We start from the raw sequence: 10493 nt of genomic DNA on the forward strand, positions 1-10493 counted from the left end.
TTGGAAGAAAAATCGGTTGTATCAAATCGATTTTTTTGACTTAATAAAATCGATGTCGTCAAACATCGAACCGAAAAGATCGTACGCAAAAAACCGATTTTTCAAGGCGAAAAAATCAAATTTGGAAAACTCGCATCGACATCGTCCCTTTCTACTTCCGAGTAGGAATTTTTTGCACTTCTGCTCGAATGTGCAAAATCAATGCATGGAATTACAGTCGTGATTGGCTGGTTGGGCCACACCCTCTGCCCAACTAACGAATTTGATTCGCTAGTTGGACCAAAAATGCATCTGCTCACATCTCTACTTAATGTCAGTTTGATTGTCAAAGTGAATTTGACACGAGATTTTGACATTCAGATGCTTTTTAGTTGGACAATGGGTCAACAAACGAAGGTCCAACTTAAAAGCAGTCCAGTTAAAAAAATGACCAACCAGCGAATCACGACTGTACTCCAGTGTAAATGGATCGAAAAGCCCATCACAAGAGCAAATTCCGGCTGTACTTACTCCCTAAGAAATTGATGTTTCAAAATCGTTTAATGCAGGTCCTTAAGAAATTCGTTGAACCAACGTTGAACGATGTCCAATAGATTGCTCAACAGGCGTTCATTATTGAATCGGTGTTGGACGATTTTGAAATATTTGTTGGGCTTCTCAGTGGGTACTCTAGATCCCAATCACCGTGGTAAGCAGAAAGTTGAACAAAGCGAAATTGATTCTGGCAGCGTTTCTGCCAGTATTTGCGCGATTTGTGCGAGAATACTGGAAAAAAATTCGCTTAAATGCAACAACCGTTTCTGACAGAAGCGGTTAAACTAACCGATGCTGCTCACTTTTAGCCAGAATTCAGCCAGGCATGTACGACCAAGATTTCTGTACGCTTCCTACCCTAGGGCCAGATCACTTGAGATGCATTTTTAAAAATCAGCTAAATTAAATGCATTTCTTTCCATCAAAATAGAAATTCGTAATGTATTTTGCGTTGCGTGTAAGACGTCAAAACCCTACAAAAAATCAGCCCTACATTCAACAAAACGTCGAACAAAGTGAATCAGCGTAGGACATTTGTCAAACAAAATTTTCTGCGACGAAGTGCAAAGTTGATGCAAAAATGGAAATTAAGTAGATTTTTTCTAATTTGATGCAAATTTGTTATACATTTCTAGAGTGCCCCTAGTTCCTACCACATCTTTGCCAAATGTTTTGCTCGATTCGTGCTAAATTCTACCAGGTAGGAGTTGCCAGGATCTTTGCACGGTTTATTTCCGAGCTATGCCAGGGCTTTTGCATGTCAAAATTTGCCAGAAAACGCGAGCGAAACCGAGTTCGCCCTAGTTCATCTAACCCGACAGGATGCGCGCAGAAATCTGACAGGGCTGCCAAACCAAGACTTACAGAAATCTAGCAGAGCGGTCTCTCAGAAAATTTGGTAACTGGGATATATAGAGCTGGGATGATTTGACGATGCATTGATATCTCTGATTGTGAACCCCCCGTCATCCTGTCAATTGACATTTTATGAAATGTCATCGGAAACAAAAACAAAACAGTGCGCTCTCGTGCCCGATTATTGCGAGTTTATTATTTTTTCCGATTTTTTCCGTTCTATGTGCGGTGTATATACAATTTTTATAACTTTTCTTATTAATTCCTAAATTCATTCCAAAATGGGCAAACTACACCTACTTCAATGTCTTACCGGGCACAAAGGACGCGTGTGGGGTGCGGGTTGGCATCCGAAAGGTAACATTTTAGCCACCTGCGGTGAAGACAAAACGATCCGAATATGGGCTGATGATGATGGCACTAGTCAACGCTGGTCCGCCAAGGCCGTTCTGGCTGATGGTCACACCAGGACGATCCGTGATGTTGCCTGGTCTCCGTGCGGACAGTATCTCGCATCGGCCAGCTTCGACGCTACAGTTGCTATATGGGATAGAAAATCTGGTAAGATTGTTGAAATAAATTATTATTTTATACATTATTCAATGAACACTCGTTCCAGGCGAATTTGAATGTAACGCTACCTTGGAAGGACACGAGAATGAAGTTAAGAGCGTAAGCTGGTCGAAATCGGGTGCACTGCTGGCAACCTGCAGCAGGGACAAATCCGTTTGGGTTTGGGAAGTGGGCCAAGAAGATGAATACGAATGTGCTGCTGTGCTTAATTCGCACACGCAGGATGTGAAGAAAGTAGAATGGCACCCTCACGAAGACATTCTGGCTTCCGCTAGCTATGACAACACGATCAAACTGTACAAAGAAGATTTGGCGGACAGTGATTGGAGTTGCTTTGATACACTCATCTCTCATGATTCAACAGTCTGGAGTATTTCGTTTGACGCAACTGGAAAACGATTGGCATCATGCAGTGACGACCAAAGCGTAAAAATTTGGCACGAGTATAAGCCAGGAAACGAGTTCGGCGTTAGCTGTCCCGACAACACGCCCGTCTGGAAGTGTGTTTGTACACTTTCCGGGTTTCACAGCCGAAGTGTTTACGACATCAGCTGGTGCAAGCAGAGTGGCTTACTGGCTACAGCCTGTGGAGATGACATGATTCGTGTTTTCAGAGAAGCCGATGGTTCCAACTCAAATGAACCCACTTTTGAACTAGTGGCTTCGAAGCATGCACACTCGCAGGATGTCAACACGGTTGAGTGGAACCCGTTGGTTGCCGGTTTGCTAGTTACTACAAGCGATGACGGTGATGTGAAGCTGTGGAAGTTTGAATCGGAAGAATAGATACTGTAATTTTAAACCTTTCATAATATACTGTTGGTTAAATTGGTGCCACCAAAAATTATGTGCTTCTGTTCATTTCCCATCTTGAATTTTCCTAGCCTTTCGGTCTAAAAGGAATGCTTTCGCAACAAATGCTTCCATTTCTATTATTGTAACAAGTTTATTTGTTTTGTTGCTTGTATTCAGTTCGGTTTTACAAACACTAGTTCAAGCATAAAATTCAAACTTAAACTTGACTTGAAACGATTTTTTATTTACCACCGCGAACAACTCTAGAACGAATCCAAGAAATTGTTCACCTTACTTTCACTAGGAACCCCCAAAATACTAACATCATCGTCCAGAAGTGTCGTCGGTGGCTTAGCATCTAGGTTGTACTCGTAGCTCGAATCGGCATCATCCACTTCACTGGCAAGGTCAATCAATCTGCTTTCTCGCACCTGTTTCAAATCTAAATTGTTCAACTTTGTCTCATCATTGTCCTGGATTGCTGCATATTTAGGTACGAAAGCTGAACTCGCACTGGCTAGTGGTTCATCATCCGCTTCACCGATAATCAAATCATCGTGGCTAGAACTCTGCAGTGCAGCATCACCGGTTGTATTTGCTTCCGGTTCCGGTTCATCAAGCAACGGAACTCTGGCGATCTCTTCACGCGCCTCCTTGCGTAGAGTGAACATATACAATGCCGCGTAGAACATGACAGGCAGGCAAGAAATGGCCGAAGCAAACATAATAAAGACCTTCTGTGAGTATTGTTTGTCCTTACAGCAGTTGTATTTGGCACTCCAGGCATGGCGGGTTTGATTCATCTGATCTTCAATGTCGAAGCAGATCTGCTGTTTACGCGATTTGCTTATACCTTCATAGTGGCCTTGCACTAGACTATAATTGCTGGCGCAAGCTTCGCACGGGTTTAGTGGACTATTACTAATGCAATCGTATAACTGATCCGACAAGCGAAAGAAATTTTCCGTGTCGTTCTGATTATCGAGGCAATCCTGACAACGAGCGACCCCCCAAATTGAATTCATTTGATCAAAGATCATCTGAAGAATGTCCAATCTGTTGCGATGCAAATGACAACTTTTGTCGTGGGTAGCCATTTGGAATGTTTTGGTAGCATCACTGTAATGTTGAACGAAAGTCGAATTTGAACAGAACTTCGACACCGGAATAATCTCTCGCGGTATCATATCAAGCATCTTTGTGTACTCCTTCATGAATTTAGTTATATTGTTGCATTCGATGAGTTCCTGGCTGAAGAAAAGATACTGCATCATTATTTCAAAAACTAAACCTATGTTTATATACATACCCATTCGCACAGATGAAAATGCCGGAAAACCCAGCAAAGGCCATCAATAATTTTAGAACAAACATCCCAAATGTTTGTTTGTTGAATGACTGTTTTGATTATCCAGATGAGCAGTGAGTCACTTCTTTATTATGAATGAATATGTTATAACATGCTGCAATCAAACTGTAAAAATGCTGATACAACAACTTAATACACCGAGATAAAATAACTAATGAATTCCATAAGAATCACTTATCATTCGGCGCCACTAGTATCCCATATGAAAATCATAAGTTTCACTTATGACTCGGAGGAAAAAATGGCCATCGAGTCATTTAGAATTTTCATAAGTCATTCTAATGAAATTTTTAAGCCATCTTTATACCTTTCATGCGACTGTGCTTATGTAAATCATTATGCTTGAATATAAATTTAATAAATGAGATGTTATGAAATCCATAGATATATCATATGGCGCTAGTTCGAGGAAATATAAACTCAGCATCATATTTTTCATTTTATAATATATATTTTTTATTTAAACGAATTAATTAACATGAATAAAGAGCACTTATCTCTAGTTTGATGTTTTGATGAGTTTGTGAAGTCTCACAATATTTCCAATAAGCTGTAAATGAATGAAAAAGAAGTATTGAAAGTTTAAGAAAATTCAATACATTTCTTATGAAAGTAATGTAAAATATGAAGCAATGAGTTACGAAGTATATTTACTTACATTTCATGTCCCCAAATTTGAAAAAAGAACATTAAATTCAATCCACTTCCAAAAATGCCTAGTTTCTTATTTTCACTGATTTCCTATGATAAAATTATGGCATTTTCACAATAATACGATTATGAACATCATTACATAGGGCAAACTTATGAAATGCATAAGCGTCCAATGAAATCAAAATTGTGTAGCTTCATAAGTTGCGACTTATGAAATTCTTAAGTAGATTTGCGTCAGTGTACTTCTACAGCAGATATGATCTTTGTTTACATGCTGAACCTCTGGAACTGGGATGCCAGATATATTTTTCAAATGTCCGCGATAAAAATATCTATTGTTCAAAATAAGACTCATTCATGATGTCCAATATTAAAAGGACATGTCTTTTTACTTAAGATTCCTCGTATAAAATACAGATACAGTGTTTAGGATGGAAAATCGTGATAAAAAATGTTTTAAATCCACTATAACCTAAAGAGACTTGAATAACAAAGAAACGACATGTTCCGTTTGGAATTCAAATTCAGCTAAGCTTCTACAGCTGAATTGGAATACCAAACGGAACATGGCGCCTCTTTGTTATTCTAATCTCTTTAGTATATCCAAATGCCTTCATTTTCAAAAATATCAAACAGTAAAAAAAATGTAAACGTTATACCTATTGATTTTACACATAGATTTTTGCAATTAGCGGAGGCAGATAGACAATATTTGCTGGCACATAAACCTAATGTGTATATTTACAAGACATATTAATCTTACATTCACATTTCATAACTATAAGGCCCATGAAAACCGATTCTATAACAATACGCACATATAACTTACATGTCGCATACACAGTTCATAGAAGGTATGTGTGCGAGTGATAACATTAGCATTTCTTCTTCAGATGCATTTTAAGTGGTTTGAAGCAAATAGAATTAACGTTTGGATTTTTTTCAGTGAATGTCTGTACAGTCGTGATTCGCTGGTTGGGCCAGGGTTGCCAAAATTAAATCTGTATTTTTATCCTAAAAAATCTTTTCATCTGTGTTTACTCTTCGAAAAATCTGTGTCGATATCTGTATCGAATCAGTTGAGTCGTTTAACCTTTTGCTGGATTATCTATCGAAGATATTAATTCCTGTTGTTTAAATCAGTCAAGCAAGGACCTGTTTACATTTTCGTAAAAAACCACTACAAATCGTTCTGATATTTTACATCCAGAAACTTGAACTTTACCGATGTGCAAAATTGAAAAATAATTTTCTTCTTCATTTAATGACTTTTGTTGATATATAATGTTATATACATTAAGTCGACCAACGTAGCTGTCATATTTCCGGACAAAGAATTAAGACTTAACAAAGTCACAGAGTGTTTCTGGAAGTAGGCTTCAGCCAGGCGTTTGCTGGGTGCTAGCATGTACTACAAACCTTTACCTTTCAGAAAGAGCGACCACTCTCGAATGTGAAGATATATTTTGATTAGGCTGTGCACGCAGACGAAGTAGACATAAATAATGACGTACTGTGAGCCGTGTGAAGCAATGTTTGTAAACACGGCTCACAGTAAAAGTCATTTTTAAGTCGACTTCGTCAGCGTGCACAGATTAATATAGAGGGCTAAGCTGAGAGAGACAAAGAGGAAGTATTACTGAAACTGTAAAAAATATTTCTAAAAATAGTTTTTGTAACATCATTTCTCAAAAATCTGTATATCTGTACATACACGCAAAAATCTGTATATCTGCACATACAGATTCTTGGTCTGAAAATGGCTGAAAAATCTGTATAAATACAGATTATTCTGTATTTTTGGTAACCCTGGGTTGGGCCACACCTCTGTCCAACTAACGAATTTGATTCGTTAGTTGGACCGACTGACAGATGTCAAAAACTCTCCAAAGGAGACGTTAGTAGTGTAATTGCGTCTATTCACATCTCTAATAATTGTCAGATTGATTGTCAAAGTAAATTTGACATAAGATTTTGACATTCAGATGCTTTTTAGTTGAACAATGGTCCAACTAGCGGAGGTCCAACTAAAAAGCGGTCCAGTTAAAAAATGTCCAACCAGCGAATCTCGACTGTAATAAATTAAAATTAACTATAGTTAATAGAAATCTGAACAATAATAGGAATGTCTGCAAATCTGGCGTCACTGGCTGGAACGTTGGAACGACTGATGTCAAAAGCTAGTAAAAAAGGATGTTAGAAGTGTAAAGGAATCTGATCACATCTCCAAAATTCAAAATCATTTGCACTGATAAAATAAAGTACCCATTACAGTCGAGATTCGCTGGTTGGACATTTTTTAACTGGACCGCTTTTTAGTTGGACCTCCGCTAGTTGGACCATTGTTCAACTAAAAAGCATCTGAATGTCAAAATCTTATGTCAAATTTACTTTGACAATCAATCTGACAATTATTAGAGATGTGAATAGACGCAATTACACTACTAACGTCTCCTTTGGAGAGTTTTTGACATCTGTCAGTCGGTCCAACTAACGAATCAAATTCGTTAGTTGGACAGAGGTGTGGCCCAACCAGCGAATCACGACTGTAATGCATAGAAAACTACTTTTTTTAATAAAAGTGGAATTACCCACTTAATGAGTAAGTTGTACCCAATAATGAGAACAGACCTTGTGCGTCAGCCTGGGTACGATTTACCCATTAAATTTCGCAAAACAGTTACAACAAAATACGTAGAGACTAGTTTACAGTTCGGAAAACGTGTCACAGGATTTGGGTCACTGTGTATTTTAAGTGGAACTCGGGATTTCAAATCCCGTGACGGTAAATGATTTATCGTTTTCATTAAGTGTAAACCCAACCGCGGGAAACATCACGGAATTTTAAAACTCTACACACAGAAATCCGGTCGGGAACAATTCAACACAAATTGTTTCAGACGGGAAAAATTGTCTAGAATAAGTATAGAATACGGTGCTATTTTGATACTGTTGGTGTTTTATGGAAGCAGCAGAACTTTTGTTTTGACAGTTTGGCATCTCGCCAAAAGTCACGGGATTTGTGCCGGGATTTGATCAGGGAACATTTTCCACCAAGATCTCCTTGGTGGAAAATGTTCCCTGATCAAATCCCGACCCAAATTCCGTGACCTATTCCCCGAACTGTGAACTAGCCTTAAAGCCGTTGGTCCCCGGTCCATGAATTGATGGGTCGATATCTAGTTCAGTTAAAGGAGGTGTCACCTCTCTGACGTCGGTATTTGGCTTCGTAGCGTTAATAGGCCGACGGAAAATAACTACAGAACATGAAGAAAAAGAAGAAGACTGTTTGCAATGCTGTGCACGGCAAAAAACTTAACCAATTTCATGAATATATAATATAAATATAATATAAATTGTTCATTTTCGGAAATTATTCGAGCTGTCAGAAAAGTGGATAGTATTTTATTTCTAATAATGGGTACTTTTAACCAATTTCACAATAATTTGATAATGTGATGCCAATAAGTACATTGATACTAATAATGGATGAAAAATCTATTATGAATTACTCAAAGCCAGCCTTCAAATTATGAATCGTAGCGGAACCTCCACACTAAGCCAGCCAAAAGTTGTTCAGTAATTTCTTTCGACGACTTGAACAGTAAAGTGATATTTTTACAGAGCTGTCAGCAAATTGTTTAAAAAAATGCGGTAAAGTTTTCATTTTTTAGCGATTTTCAGTAATTTTTCGAATAGTTTGCTGAAATCCGTAATATTTTTCACTGAATTTATCAGCACTTCTGTTTTTTTCGGCACATAAACATTATTCAGTAAAATACTGACTGATTGCTCGGCAAAATTGTATCAACATTACCGAACCTCGTCAAAAACTTACAAAACAGATACAGCAAATCATCTGTCAAGTCGCCATTTTCAGAGGAAACTGCTGACTGACCAGTATTTTTTGACGTTTGGAGAGAACGGATTGCGGAGAGTTCGGTATCCGAATTGTTTTACTGAATTGATTACCGAACGGTTTGCTGTTCAAAACCCCAGCAAAATTTTACTGTACCCAGTAATTCAAATTAAGTTATAGGTTCCACCATGAACTGGAATTTCAGACTACTGAGGAATGTGTAAATATGTGATAATAGGGATCTTTAGGAGTGTGCGGGTTAAGACATATTCTGATGCACATTAGTACCGTGAGTTAATATCTCAGTCTTTTTTCAATTTTTTGGCCCAAAACTATTGGAAAAAACATTTTTTAGTTTGATTCCTTTTAGGACAATAACACATCCAAACCCATGCGACTTGCACGACTCTATAGGTTGCCTTATCAGATCTACCACAGAAAACAGACATCCGTGATCGAACAAAAATATTTAAAAAACGTGTGTAAACATTTGAATTAATATACGAAAAACACTTGCGCCGCCACACCAACCTGTCCCAACTATCCGTCAAATCGATTCCGGAACCGGTTCGAAATCCTGGATGGATTCAGCATGGAATCTAGCTCAAAGAAAACAACCGATTCCGACTCTATCGGTTGACGCATTTGAGCTGGAATTCATGCTGGAAGTCCGAATCGGTTCCGGACTAGTTTGACTGGGTAGAGGAATAACAGCTGTCAATTCTGTCGCACTCAGCCACAAAAAACATGACGACAGTAGCGCACCTGGTTTAGATATCCAAACTACCTTCGAAACCGTTAGAGATTTTACACAAGTTGAATGCTGAAGATGGACGTCTGTTCTCTGTGGATCTACCATAGTTTGCAGATGAAACTTGGGATGGCAGGCTGCTAGCGGATTAAAAAAGTACCAGATCATGCTGTGTGGGGTGCTGTCCCGGTTAACAATGAGGCGAACGAGATATTTGCAGATACGTCATTTAGTAGGACAACTGTCAGTTTGCTGGTTGAATTTAATTTGTTTTTTTTTTAATTTAAAAATAATAAAAGAATAATTAAGGTTTAAGAATGATATGAGTGTACTCGTAAGGACACCCGCTATCAATACATATGAAAAACTGGCACAATTTTTCCAAATTAAAGATCCCTATTGTGAAATTTCGACTGCTCTGGAAGATTCAGTCAACAAAGATATTGTATTCAATGAGTTTTTATATTGTTTTGAGGCTTTAGGATAGGATTCCTATCTAGGGGTAGATCACTCTAGGAATGTATAACAAATTTTCTTCAAATTAGAAAAAATGCATTTCATTTTTGTTTTAGCATCAACTTTGCACTCCCTCGCAGAAAAGTCTGTATACGCTACGTTTGGGGTTCACCGTTCTCGTCACAACATGTGCAAAAGCGGAATACCGAAGAACATGCTCAAGAGTTCCCGGCAGCTGCTGATACAATTGCAATGTTTCCAGATTATGGCATTAGCAGCTGCTGGGATTTCTTGAGCATGTTCTTCTGTATTCCGCTTTTTCACATGTTGTGACGAGAACGGCGAACACGTGGCCCCAAACGCAGCGACATCTATCAGATACGCTGCGGGTTTCATAGTTGGATCATCCCGCCAAAGCATCCGTTATGCATGATGGTCCTTCCGTCAAATTTTAACTTGATAAAACAGCTTTTTTTAAATCCGCGCAGAAAACCACCCGTATTTCTCGGAATCCGAAGAGAGTTAAGAAGATCCGGTTCTTTCAACAGCATCGTGTTCAACTAAATGCCATCTACTTTGGCTTCTTCTGGTGACCGATCATCCTGACACTCGCAGATATGGAAGCTGTGCGCGCGATCCACAGATTT

At 38.5% G+C, this 10493-nt stretch overlaps 2 protein-coding genes across 2 annotated transcripts; one reads left to right on the top strand and one right to left on the bottom strand.

Moving 5' to 3' along the window:
- The first annotated feature begins 1540 nt into the window (after positions 1-1540).
- Positions 1541-2831, top strand: LOC131681202 (probable cytosolic iron-sulfur protein assembly protein Ciao1). Its single transcript, XM_058961911.1, has 2 exons — positions 1541-1950; positions 2009-2831. The coding sequence occupies exons 1-2, from the start codon at positions 1671-1673 to the stop codon at positions 2746-2748; spliced, it is 1020 nt and encodes a 339-aa protein (XP_058817894.1). The 5' UTR covers positions 1541-1670; the 3' UTR covers positions 2749-2831.
- Positions 2832-2980: 149 nt separating this feature from the next.
- Positions 2981-4256, bottom strand: LOC131681185 (uncharacterized). The gene is made up of 2 exons (XM_058961897.1): positions 4067-4256; positions 2981-4008 (listed from the first exon to the last, which is right to left on the bottom strand). The coding sequence occupies exons 1-2, from the start codon at positions 4129-4131 to the stop codon at positions 3021-3023; spliced, it is 1053 nt and encodes a 350-aa protein (XP_058817880.1). The 5' UTR covers positions 4132-4256; the 3' UTR covers positions 2981-3020.
- Positions 4257-10493: the final 6237 nt, after the last annotated feature.

Source organism: Topomyia yanbarensis, chromosome 1 (genome assembly GCF_030247195.1).
Source record: "Topomyia yanbarensis strain Yona2022 chromosome 1, ASM3024719v1, whole genome shotgun sequence".
Classification (NCBI taxonomy): Eukaryota; Metazoa; Arthropoda; class Insecta; order Diptera; family Culicidae; genus Topomyia; species Topomyia yanbarensis.

What these genes read in the sequence shown, in the direction of transcription:
- LOC131681185 (XM_058961897.1), bottom strand. Translation starts at nt 4,131, where the DNA reads ATGTTTGTTCTAAAATTATTGATGGCCTTTGCTGGGTTTTCCGGCATT. An exon ending in ATTTTCATCTGTGCGAATGG is followed by an intron (nt 4,009 to 4,066) that starts GTATGTATATAA and finishes TCTTTTCTTCAG; the next exon opens with CCAGGAACTCATCGAATGCA.
- LOC131681202 (XM_058961911.1), top strand. Translation starts at nt 1,671, where the DNA reads ATGGGCAAACTACACCTACTTCAATGTCTTACCGGGCACAAAGGACGC. An exon ending in TATATGGGATAGAAAATCTG is followed by an intron (nt 1,951 to 2,008) that starts GTAAGATTGTTG and finishes CACTCGTTCCAG; the next exon opens with GCGAATTTGAATGTAACGCT.